Raw genomic sequence first — 13,201 nt, 5'->3', positions numbered from 1 at the left:
ATGATGTCAAAATAGCAGAAAACTGAAACTGAAAAAAAGACAGTAGAAAAGTATGAAAATGCTACCATAATTTAAATATGTTCCCACAGACAGTGTCAAGAATTGTTAGTTTTGGTACCTAGTTGGAGACATTATAAACATGATGGATGGCTATTGTATTACATTTACATAGTAATCACAGGTTTTAATTACTACCCAAAATGTTGAGGCATCAACTTATTATTCTTTGCTGGTTCTCCTTGCTTAGACCAGGGGTGAGGTTACTGCTGTTTTTATCTGTGAAAATGGAAGCAACAAATCAAATACGGGCTCCAGATTTTCTCCATCTCAAACAGACAAATGGAGTTTGCCTGCAGCAGTTATTTGCACACCTAACAATCAGAGCTATGCCAGACTGGTGCAGATGGAAACTGAAAAACAACCCACTGCCTTAAGATTTACACTCGTTGCTGTTTGGAACTGAATTCCCAGTTTTGACTGTCAAGTCCATCTAGAATCACTGAGTTATCTCCGTTCTTGTATTACACTAAGAGACTCTGCCTAAGCGCTCCATGTACTGTTGCCAGCCACCAGCGGAACAGGAAGAGTATTTTTCTTTTCGATTCATTTTGCTGCTGATATGCCTAGAATGATCCAGATCGCTGCACTTTCTTTTAGACAAAATGAACTTGATTTGAGCTTCATTACACAAGTTTCCTCCCTATCTGCAAAACAAACCGCCTGAAATGGAATGAATATTTGTATTAACGTGTTCGCAGCAATAAAAAAAATGCTTTTTCCTACAATAAACTAACGAAACCTAGTGTCCGAGTTTGTTTTTTTTTATCTTGTAACCCTTGGTCCTGACACAGAATTAATCTTAGTTCTTACCTTTCCATATAATTCTCTCCTCTCCAGTACCTGCCCGCCTCTCCCTCCTGCCCTGTAACCATCTCCTGTCTCACCGATGGCGGCGGCTCGCTCTCCCAAGCACTGGCCAGGCAGCAGGCAGCCCAGGTTCAAAGCTACACCCGCAGGGACCCGCCTGCCCCAAAGCACGGCCTGACGGGCCAGCTGGCTCTTCAGGCTGAAGAGGTAACAGTGCGCACACACCACAGCTGCTCCCTCAGTGGGGAACTATTTGGGGTCTTTCTTCCCTAGCCAGCCTACAGTTTCGATGAAACCTTTGTCTACCCATGCCTCTGAGGCTCCTTCCCCTCAGCAAGTGTGCCGACGTTGGCTAATGTAGTGCAGAAGCTATGAATGAAGGGAAGGCAGGGAAGTGACCTCCTTAAAATTCTTCTCCTCAGGCATTTATATATCATCATTTATATATTTTATATATAATGGCATTTATATATGATCAGTGAGAAATCATTAGTAACAAACAGTGAAAAGAAACTAGTAGGTGAGTTTTCTAATACATTAAGACAAACCGCTTTCAAAAGATTGCATACCTTGAAGACACAGAGCTGCTAGTTCAACAGCAGTTTCATATGGGCATTTCAGTCTTGAAAAGAAAATAAACAAGCTATAAAAATAACGTCTTTTTTCTCAGTGAGTTCTTCTTGCAATAAAGCTAAAAAGTAGTCTGATGTATGAAATGGAAACATTAACTTCCACAAGATCCCTTAAACCACGAGCTATTAATGATATGAAACATCTACAATTAATTTTGACTTGCATATGATTATTTCCTAATTTGGTACATTTTAATTAGCACTAAACACATGATACGCTCCACCATAAAACAAGCTTGAACTAATAGAGACAACACTAAATTGACTAAGAAATAATTTTTGCTCCAACACTGTATTTAGAACACGTGGTTTTGGTTTTGTAATTAAAAAAAAAAAAATAGAGCAGGTGTGAATTTATTGGCCAGGATGAGACTATAAACATACAAAATACTTTTGCAGGGTTGACCTGTACAGAAAGTGTTGCACTTCATCGTCTTTTCCTCCTCTATTTTACCTACCATACTGAAAAATATGGCAATTCCATGTTACATTTTCAAGTCATAAAAATCAGAGGACAGTCTTTGCTCTCTTTATACATTTCCATCACCTGGTCAATCCATCAAAGGCCTTTACCCATTCTATTTGTCAGTAATACAGTCATGATGCACACAAAGCCATAGATCTCTATATTCTAGAGGAAAAAAAATGCATGTGGAACTGTAAATCACGTTTATAATCTGTGCATGAATACCATAAAGAATTAAAAAGATCACGCAGTGAAAGTAAAATTTTAAATCACTAAGAGATCAACTATTATAAATACTTTAAATTACAGCTGCAAGAGCAAAGAGGTACTTACTTCCCTGAAAGAATGTCTTGCCGGAGCTGTAATACAAACAGGTACCTGACAAATAAAAATTCAGAAAGTCAAAAGTATATATAATGTCATCTTTCTAGCCCCAATGGCTGGAAAAACATCCCAGTTCATTGAGTAGTCACAACATTTTTATTAACTTGCTCTTAAAAAAAAGAGCCTTTGGGATCACTCAGGTACACCCTGCAACCTTCGAAGTTCCCATAGCTTTCACTAAAATCAAGAAGAAGAGAACATTTTTCATCTACTGGCTGTGTTCAGGACATTGTCCAAAACCTTGCTGTTTAGGGTTGTGCTCTACCTGAGCATACACCACAGCAACCTGAATGTTTTTGACACTCCAACGTTCTCCTGAACTGGGTCTTGCCCAATTCAAGCAAGAACTGAACTACAGGATCTAGAGACAAAATGCAGGTAAAGGCATGAGGACTTCAGGGCTACCTTCTCAAACAGAAATACAGAACATGGAAAAAGTCCAAACTGGGCAAAAGGAAAAGCTCGGACTCAATTTTCACTTAAAATAGCAGAGAAGTTATGAATAAAAGAAATCTGAATTCCACAGAGCCCGCACATTTATTTAGGAGGCCAAGTAGCAGTTTACAGCCTTCAAACTGTAAGCAGTATTTTAAGTTCTTGCTAATCTTCAGCTCTAGGCATGCTTCATGTTTTACAGCCACTCAGAGTTGGGGTTTGAGGCACACAAAAGTGCCCCAGGCCATGCAAGAGCTCTGTAGAGGACAGGATGGCACAGGCCAGCGCTGCACTGCTCTGGACACTGGGGGTGATGCTTGCAATGATGAGTAACTCAGGAGAAGAAAGCATGAAACACTACTGAGAGCCAACCCAGTAAACGCAAATGTAAACCTCTACTATCTTTACAAAGGATGCTAGAAAGACAAAGTGGTTTTCATCACGGAGGATGTGCTGTGAACGTGGTGAAGGATGAATAGCTGGAATTAGACAGGAGAACAGACATGAAAAGGAAGATTAAAAAGACTTCTCATGATACACTAAAGCAGAATCAGATTTATCCACATTGGCTGTGTCACATCTCTGATTCACATACTTGGCTAATACCTGACTTGCCAATCAAACCTGGGTAGTTGCGTGCATAGACTAAGGGTACGCAAGTATATTTCCTATCCTTATTGTTTTCCCCTGATGATTCACAATCCCATGAACTCTTCTAAATTTGCAAGAAAAACCTGGGCAGTGCTTCTATTGGTGTCAGCCGGCCTATGCAGCTGTGCAGCTCTGCTCTGGTTGGTATGGCTTACTCTTGCTCCTTTTCTTCATGCAGACTGACAAGCATCGGCATCTCTATTCTTGATATTCCGAATCAGCAAAATACTTGAGAAAATCCTCCACAACATACACGTACAGACACATTCCTCTGTTGTTTTCTAAGTAAACTAACTAATCAGGTCCCATAAAAGTGACAGAAGATATCTTCCAAAATGCACTGGATTTCAACTGTGTTTTTAAACTGGAAAAAGACAGAGTGGGTGAAGGGTATTCAACACTTCCCCATTACTGTGCTCATTATGAGAAACCGGAGTCTACTAGAAAACAGGTCTCCACAAGGAATTTTGAACACACCCCCCCCCCCCCAACCAGGCCAGTTCATGGTTACTGTTAATAATCATTTTTCTTTCTCCTCTCACTCCCACTCCATTTCCACTTGGAATAATTCTGAGTATATTATATAGTTGCTAATCTTCACTTTTTACTCAATGTGCTACATGGAAAATACGATCCAGCCAGCATGAAGATTCTTAAAAAAACAGCAACATTCAAAATTACTTTCCCCGGCAAAAAAGAAAAATGCAATTATTTCTTCACTGTAAAATCAATTTCCAGCTCATTTTCATTTTCCTTCCATAGTTTCACAGTGGTCTTCTGTCAAGCTTATAATTAAAAAAAAATTGTTCATAACACTGAAAATTTAGCTGACTAAAGTGTTTTTCTAATTAAAATAGTCTTCTGAAATGCCACCTTTCAGCAATAATAGATCACAAAGCATCAGAGGTTAATACTTTCAGAGGAAATGTCTTACTCGATCACAGCAATGATCACATAGCTCAGAAACACACATCTCACAGTGATTAGGATCATATGCTTCAGAGGATTAAGAAAGAAATCTTGTGGTAGACAGTAATGGAATAATTTGACCACGGCGGAAATGTAATACTTATCAGACATGCATGCTGATGTATGAAGACTTCCATCAATTTTCAGAAAATATATATTATTCCTACTCATTTAACTGCCTTTTCTCACTAGAGATGCCCAAAAATCATCCAGTTTTTTTCATTCTTTAAGAGCTTATACTCAATTACAGAAGTGGCAGGGAGTTCTATAGGTTAATTATACATTGCATAGGAATATGCCCTTTTATTGAATTAACACTGCTGCACTAAATTGTTAATGGATATTAGAGCCCCCATGTCAGTCTCATAAGGTGGTGACAATTAGCTCTTTGATCTTGTCTCAGGCAGTGAAAAAAATACATGGTCAACACAGCAGATACAAAAGGAGAAAGTAATCATATGCCTGCAGGCATAAGTTTAATGTAAAAATCACATGCACATGAACTACAGCAATCAACAATCTTTAAACACCTTAGGCTGATTGGGAGTACACTGATTACTGCCAAGCAAATTAGGAGACATAGAAAGTGCCCTGTGGTGAGAAACAGAAAAAAAAAAAACCAAAACAAAACATTAAGATAGATGGTTACTATACAAAGAAGACACAAAGTTGGCAGATACAAAAGAGAAGTAAACCCTTTTCCTCCAGCTGCTCCTTTCCCAATTTTAAGAATATCCTCTAGATCACACCAGGATGCTATGAACCCAGCAAGGTATCGTCCTCACAGCCCAGAAAACAACCCACCAGATTGAAACAAAAGACCTCCAGGTATTCTAAGGTGACTTTATACAATGCAGTCTTCACACTTTTTGCACCACAGGGAACTCATGGGGAAGTGGAAGAGATTCAATGAACCAGCTGTCAACCAAGAACTCAAGCTGTCTATTCCCACCATTCTGTGGCTTTTGGACCATTATTAAATCACCCCCAATTCTCAGAGCAAGGGGGACAAAGCAGAGCACTGGCCTTTTAGCAGGACGCGATGGAAAATCCTCTCAGAGGTATGGCAGGTGTCGCTGGTGTAAAGCGCAGCTGTCTCCCAGCTGCAGCTCTCCCCACCCAACGCTGCCTTTCTTTGCTAACTTCGAAGCACCAGAACACAGCATCTCCGACAGACTAAAAGACTTGGAGAGGCCCATGGACGGGTTTTGGCAGCGAATAAAAAAGATGACGTTTCTCTGACAGTAGCAAAACACCTAAGAAGTCAGTCAAAATGACCACTCTTAGCAAGAAAGCTCAAATCACCTGCTTGAGTACCCCCACATACCTCAGATGTCTTATTTACCCCTCTGCCAGTTACCCAGTTAACCATGCATAGTTCCTACCTTGTAAACTCCTCATGAAGGTTGTTCGGTTCTGATGAATAGTACTTAATTCGAAAATGCAACGTGTACGGAGGTCCGACTGTATATGTAGAGATTTTAAACGGGGAAAAAAAAGTTTACACTAGTTGCGGTTCTGCTAAGGCAGAACAACAGCCACCACCCCACAACCCAAAAATTGCAAAATGAACTACGTTTTTCAAATTCTTCAAAGAAGCAAATATGTCATGTTTTTTAAATTTAAAAATGCATGCAATAAAAAAAAATAGATTATTATCATACTTTATGATACTCTAATCATTAGATTAATCAAGAAACAGTCCATTTGGCAAACACATTTTTGTTCAAAGAGGTGTGCCCTGCAGCACGCTGTGAATGACAGCAAGTTCCAGGTACACTGCCTGTTTCTTGGGGCAGGGGGAGATGGAAGGGAGAGGGAGGGTGAGGATGATGCTTCTTGTTACCAGGCACAAACATAACTCAAAAAAACCCCCCACCCAACAGATGAGCTTTCGACTGATACACATGAATGACAAAAGATAAGATAAATAAGGTGAAAAGTGCTGGAGAGGACTCTGGAAGGCACCCACGAACACAGAAAGCTAACACATGAAGTGGAGTTGCAAGAATTGCTGTTTTCTAATGCCAGAAGGTGAATGCTAGGTCTGACTTTCTATGTAACACAGATAATAAAATATTACCCAGCTACTATGAGACTGTGACCAATCCATCCTTATCTGCCTAAGCCTCATCTTCCAGATGACCAACAGCCTGCTGGTATATTAAGTGCTGGAAAAATGACTTTTTCACACCTTTCTAAGGTCTTCTGTAACACCACATCAACACAGTATATATGTACCTATTAATGATCCATTCTACTAAACGACGTGCAGCCAAAACTCTAATAGTTAGAGCTTTGATGTTGTGTCCAACGATAGCTCCTAGCAGACAGGTTATAGCACCCAAGGCTGACAGGTAGGCAGCACTGGTAAGGCCTACATCAGCGAGATAATGACTCTTACCTGCCCACTGCTGGGAAAAACAGAGCAGTGAGCAACATCTATCATGGAAGAGGAACTCTTCGCAAAGCACCTGCTGAATGCAAGGTAAAGAAAAGTATCTTCTTGTGAGACGGACCTTTACAACACTCATCAAACTGCTTCCCTTTATGGCGTTCCTCAGGACAGGGCTTGGCCGATTTCTTTTTAAAACAGGCGTCTCACAGATTAAACACAGCCAAAACAGTGCACCTAAACTGGTTGGAGGTGTTACAGAATTGTTGATTTTCCACATTTTAAGACAGATCAAGAAACGGACAAAGCTATCACAGAAAGCGCACCTGCAAATCACTTAGTCACTTATGGTAAAGCAGTCTGTGATATGACGAAAAGGTGAGAGAAAGCCAACCACCAAAACCTTACCCACAGCAGCTATCTTTACCACCTATTCTAGCAGACTGACACCCACACACCACGGGGTGAAAGCAAACTGTGCTAAAGGCCTTTGAAGAAGAACTCCACCATTTACAAAAATCGTCTAGTTTGAATACTTATCAGAAAGAAAGGCAAAGCACAACTGAAGTAATGAAGACCCATCTCTGTGAGGTCCTGCAAGGGGGTCAACAATTTCCTTGCAAAACGCTGTATTTTAATCTCACAGAAGCGATATTATCTGTTGGGCTATGGCTGTTGCCAACTGCAGTGTATTAATAAAACACGTTAGTGCCGATGCTGTACTGTACCCAAACCTGCAACCAGGTTATTACAGATCCAGGATCAACTTGCCTGTCTTAGCCGATTTCCACGAAAAACTTCAGTGGCCAAACCCAATCCCTCCACCCAAGACTCCCTTTGATGAAACAGCAGGTATTTCTGCTAGTTTTATTTATAATATACAAAAAAGAGATTAACCGTTACACAATGAAATATTTTCTAATTACTCTTTGAAAAAACCCCATGAAATCTGTTCTGGATCAGAAGCAGTGAGAGAAACCGTGATCTGTGTCCAGGCAACCTCCTTTCACAGATCAGACTGGTATTACCTGGCAACCTACCCTGCCTCAGACAAACAGCACATGTTTAACGAGGGCTACTGAAGGCCAGTCTATTGCTCATAAGTGCTCTTGCATTTAGACATGATATAGTCAGCCAATTAGCCATTAAATTAGATCTATCTCCTGAGAAAGATTTATTCCATTAAAGGCCATATTTAAACATTCACAATCACGTTCAAATACTCTAAATTCAAATTCTCAAGGAAGTAACAAAATAAACAGGCAGAGACATGTACTTACTCTTTATTTGCTTCTTAATGAATTTTGAATGGTCCAACCAGTGCTAAAAAAAGAAAATTCACATTTAATAGCAGTTCCATTTCAAGATTTTGTTGACACAATAAACTAATTACAGTAAAATTTAAGAAATAAAAATCTCTTAAAAGGAAATATTGCCATATTTATTTGCTAAACTTCTACACATCTGTGAAAGTGTTTATTTGCACATTTACCAACTTACCTTATTTCATGGGGGAAAGCTTGACTTATCAGCCTGCCAGGGAAGTTTCACTCTTCCAGAGAGGAAACCTCAAAATCCAAAGCCACAAAGCACCGGTGTGCAAGGAAAACAGCCTTTCATCCCCAGGTTTAACTGCTGCCCAAGTGCCCCTGAGGACAGCAGGCCAAACCCCTGGCTTTCATTTTCCTTTCAGCTCCCCTGTTTGATGGAAACTTTCCAGATCCTGTACCGTCCTGCCTTCCATTGCTCCATAGCCAAGTTTCTTCAACTTAAGGATAAAGACTTAACCCCCACTAAAAGCATTTGAGAAACATTGATGCATACCCCGCCCCCGATTTTTAAACTAACAGCAAAAGATCTTGAATAGATGCAACTATGATGACAAAAAAGTATGCTTCCCAGAAAAGCTTATGCACTCTTTTGTCAGTGCAAGTTGCATCTACAGAAGAGTAGCAATAAACACTCTCTGGTGTAAATTTAGCTTAAATCTTTGACTGTCTCTGCACAGCGTCCTACACGAGGCTGCAATCTGATTTGAAGCAACCCCATGTAAGTACTCCTGTCACACAAGGTAATAAAACAGTATTTGGACTTACCTGAAATAAATGTTTTTCTACCTTTAGGTATGTATTTATTTTAAAATAATAAACTAGGTACTACGGAACAAAATCTTAGGAGAAAAAACCTCTTCCTTCCTCCCTATTAAAGCATTCATGCTTTCAGAAAAAGGAGAATCTCTGAATGACTACCTATCATTCCACTAACACTGTGCTACCATGGCTAAATAAATGTAAAAAAATTATTTGTTGGATAGTAATGCTGGTATTTGTTTACTAACTATGCCCTAAGCCAAGGCAAAAATTTATTTATCACAGAAGCGTATAGATTGAAAGTCTGACAACTTATGACCCTTGAGGTAAACAAATCTCACCAAAAAAAGGGAGAGAAAGAGAAATGGAACAATTATTCTGAAGGTGTTTTTATTTGCATGAGACTTGCTAGACTCCCTTAGGTGAGGCTGCCAAGGAATCCAACCTTACAATCTGAGAAATCTCTACCAGAGTGGAAATAAAACATTACAGCAGCTCATACAAATACATTCCTTAGAGCTGCAGGTAATTTATTCTGTCTCTACTTTGCTCTCTTATGAAGAATTACACCAGAAACCATGCCTGTTCACAGCAGCTTTGCGAAATTTCAAACTTTTGATAAGGAAAAAATATCAACACTGGAACTTTGCTTTTTTAAATGAAATTATACAAGTCTGTTACTTTCACAGCTCCAAGGCAGATTAATTTTTTATGCTTCAAATACCTAGGTATAAAAATGTCTTTCTCCTCAATATTTTTTTGGCTAAAGATACACCATTCACAAAGACAAATATACCGATTCCATTAAAAGAAAAGTTTAGCTTCATGCTAAAAAAAAACAAACATGAATAACATGAATAACATCTATACTACAGGCAAAAATCCTCCAATAACTTTTCATCTGTGGCACCGCACAACCTGAACTACAATAATTCCCAATGCAATAACAGCTGATAGTCCCAATCTTGGAATGTGGTGTTCTAGGTGTATTAAAACTCAAATAACAGAAAGTTTCAAACTGATTATTTGTAAGTGTAAATACTTCAAAGAAGGCTGAAAAATATCCAACAAGACTCTAGGAACTACTTGCGCAAACCATTAAATCAGACTGTAGCCTAGACAGGAGCCTATCAGTCATTCTCCATACCCAAGCAGCCAGAGGCAGACTGCTCCAGGAGATGCAACACAGCAAGCGTCTCTCTTCAGAAGCAAGAATGAGCTGCCGTTTTATCCCCATCCCACATTCCACATCATGGCTGCGTGTGATGTGGCCACCATACAGATCACAAAATAAAAATACGGAGGTAGGACATGGACTGGCAGTACTATTGGCCCAGAGTTCCCAGGCCTGGCAGTTTTCATGCAGCTGTGTGAACCAACACCAATCTACAAGTCAGATATTTTGTGCAACTTCTGTGAAAATCAGGCTGAATTTCAACAATCCTTTGCCTCAGATAATGTCGGAGGGCTTCTTCACACTGGAAATCATACCAGCTTTCCAAATGTCCCTCTGAGCTCAAAAAATGTTGCCATCCTCTTCCTCCCTTTCACCTAAATTGTCTAGACAGTTGTTGTAAGCAGGAACACAACATGTGTATCAAGAAAAGCTAGTCTTGCCTTGTGGGGCAATGAAGGTTACAAGTGAGAGCTGTGAAGTCTTGAATACCTTGAAGGTGTAGAAAGCGATGTCAAAAACACTTGTCAATGAACCAGAAGAAAACCTCCAAAGACTGAGGTGAAGATTTCATAGCATTCTAGCTAAAGCCAAAAAAAGGTTTGGGCTTGGCTACATACTGCTTGCTGACTCAAGAACAGGAAAGGGAAAGCAATGAATTCTGAAGTCCTACTAGGAAGCTGAATAAAACCAGAGGGGACTTTTGCTCTCTCAGCACCTATGACTGTAGCTCTGCCTATCTTGGGCTCTGGCTAAACAACTGTACACCATTTCAGGATCCAGACTCATCAAAAACTTAACTATGGATCTCACAGTGTAAGACCGAGGCTGACCATAGTCATTTCAACTATACAATGCCACATTCTCCATATCCAGTCTGGACTCAGAAGTATCAGTGCAGAACAAGAAGGAGGAAAGGGATTAATTGGTTTAGGACTGTGTTATGATAGGAAGATGGTATCTAAGCTATTTTGCCCACAGTAAGGGAAAAAAACCTTCCAAACCTGGCCAAACTGCAGGTAATCAGGATTCTATGATTACTTTGGAATAGAATAGAATAGAACAGAACAGAACAGAACAGAATAAATAGTTCAGTTGGAAGGGACCTACAATGATCATCTAGTCCAACTGCCTGACCATGTTATCAAGGAAGCCTGTTCCAGTGTTTGACCACCCTCTCAGTAAAGAAATGCTTCCTGATGTCCAGTCTAAACCTCCCCTGGTGCAGTTTTGAACCACTCCCACACATCCTGTCACTGGATCCCAGGGAAGAGATCAGCACCTCCCTCTCCACTTCTCCTCCTCAGGAAGCTGTAGAGAGCAATGAGGTCGCTCCTTTAAGTCTGTCAGGTAAACTGGAAGTTCAAATGCTGGATTAACTTCCATTTATTCCTGTTTAATCCCAGTATAATTTCTTTGCTTTGCCAAATGAATAATGTTTCCTATGGTATTAACTGACATAAAACAGTAGTCACTGGTTGGGATTCATGTGCTGAAAACGCACACAATTCCACATGGAAGAAATACCATTTTAAAAAAAGATTTCTTAAAATACTGGAAGCACATATTTATCTCAGCATGTTCTCCCATTGATCACTTACTTTATCTAATTGAAGAGCAAAAAATAAGTATCTCAACACTTCCTAAGTGGTAGCCACCAATATTTTCTCAAAATAGTCACGCAGCAAGGGGAAGATGTATTTGTGTCAAGATATAGCAGAAAAACTATAGCTACTGGAGCAGTCTACCTAAGGACCACAGCGACTGCCAAATGAAGACTGAAAGGGGGAATACCACAGGTTGACACAAACCCATCACACACCTGAGCTTTGCAAATTCCACCGCCTCTCTACTTGCTTCCTGAAAGAATGAAAAATCCTTGTCTTGATCTATACAGCCCTCAAAGGTGACCTGAAAAGGAAAAAAATTGTATTTGACCCTTTTTGGTTGGCTCGCTTTGCTAGTTTAAAATGCATGAAGAACGTCTTGAATAGACTGTTTTCCCTTATGCTTATTTACATACTTAACTATCAGTAAGACAAAGCCCATTCTTACTGGAAGTTTTATTTGCTCTCTGAAAAATATTGCTTAAATGCTTTCTCAAGCCTTACCTGGAGATACAGGAAGGAGAACAGTGCTAAATGCTCAGGTTCAGAAAAGAAGGTATGCTAAACAAAAGCTGGCACCTTTAAAACCCCAAATCAATTATCCCTTCAACTGTCTTCTTGCTGTCTGATTTCTTAGGCACCTGAATCCTACCAAGCTGTCTGCCATTAGCCACATGGCCTTGTAAAGCAGAGAGGATAAAAAATTATGTAACACATGGGAGGAAGGAATCACCAAAAACAAGTCAATAAAAACCCTACCCACCAAACCACAGTTTGGGGACTTCTCTACACACGTAAAGTTAAAAAGTAACAAAGGAGAAAAAGCCCTTTCCTCTTTTCTTCTGAAGGTCATCTTTCAAATATTATTACGGTAGTAACAGAAAACCAAATGCGAATTGGGGTCACGTAGCAACTCAGGGACTACACAAGCATATACTTAGAGATGATACAAGCTCCCAAGAGTTCACAGCTTAAAACAATGAGAAGATTGTTCTTCACACTCATATAAGTTTCTTTGAGCCAGCCTAGAAAGTTCTGTTCCTCTTGAAAATGTAGATGCAGAGAAAAACTGCTTTTAGATAAATTGCTCAGATACAACTCCAGATTTAATGAACACCAGGGGTGATACTGGTTAGCGTTTTCAATAGGAAGCAGGTTGATGGGACACAACGCACCTCCGTAGGGTGACTAATGACTCCAAACTGCAGAGAAAGAGAGAGCTGGGACACAGAAAGGCATTCCTAAACTGGCTGGAGAAACTATTTGAATAAGGATTCTGCGAGATCAACACAGACAATTACAGCACTCCCATATTACAAGCCGAGCTGAAAGGGAGAGGGGAGGAGAGCGCCTGGCTTCCACTGGGCTGCTGCGCCAGGGTGGCAGGAGGAGACTCTCAGAGGGCCACCAAGGTCTTTTGGGCCTGGAGGTGGGGCTTTTTCAGTCTGAGGACAAGAAGCCTGCCCAAGGGGTGACTGAAGATGAAGCCAGACCCTCTGCTGCGGTGCACAACAAATAGCAACAGGTCAAA

The 13,201-nt window shown here is 40.2% G+C and overlaps 1 protein-coding gene across 2 annotated transcripts in view; it reads right to left on the bottom strand.

Annotated features, from left to right (window-relative positions):
- EPB41L4B (erythrocyte membrane protein band 4.1 like 4B) overlaps positions 1-13,201 on the bottom strand; it is a gene marked incomplete at both ends in the record, with an annotated part of 177,372 nt that overhangs the window by 97,404 nt on the left and 66,767 nt on the right. For both annotated transcript variants that reach the window (XM_082304048.1, XM_082304049.1), the window contains 4 exons: positions 1,437-1,489; positions 2,299-2,343; positions 5,790-5,868; positions 8,080-8,122. In XM_082304048.1, the coding sequence (XP_082160174.1) occupies positions 1,437-1,489; positions 2,299-2,343; positions 5,790-5,868; positions 8,080-8,122 (220 nt within the window). The remainder of the gene's footprint in view (positions 1-1,436; positions 1,490-2,298; positions 2,344-5,789; positions 5,869-8,079; positions 8,123-13,201) is intronic.

Source organism: Platalea leucorodia, assembly GCF_965183815.1.
Source record: "Platalea leucorodia genome assembly, chromosome: 1".
Classification (NCBI taxonomy): Eukaryota; Metazoa; Chordata; class Aves; order Pelecaniformes; family Threskiornithidae; genus Platalea; species Platalea leucorodia.
The sequence above is the reverse complement of the archived record's forward strand: the minus strand, read 5'-3'. Positions and strand labels throughout refer to the sequence as shown.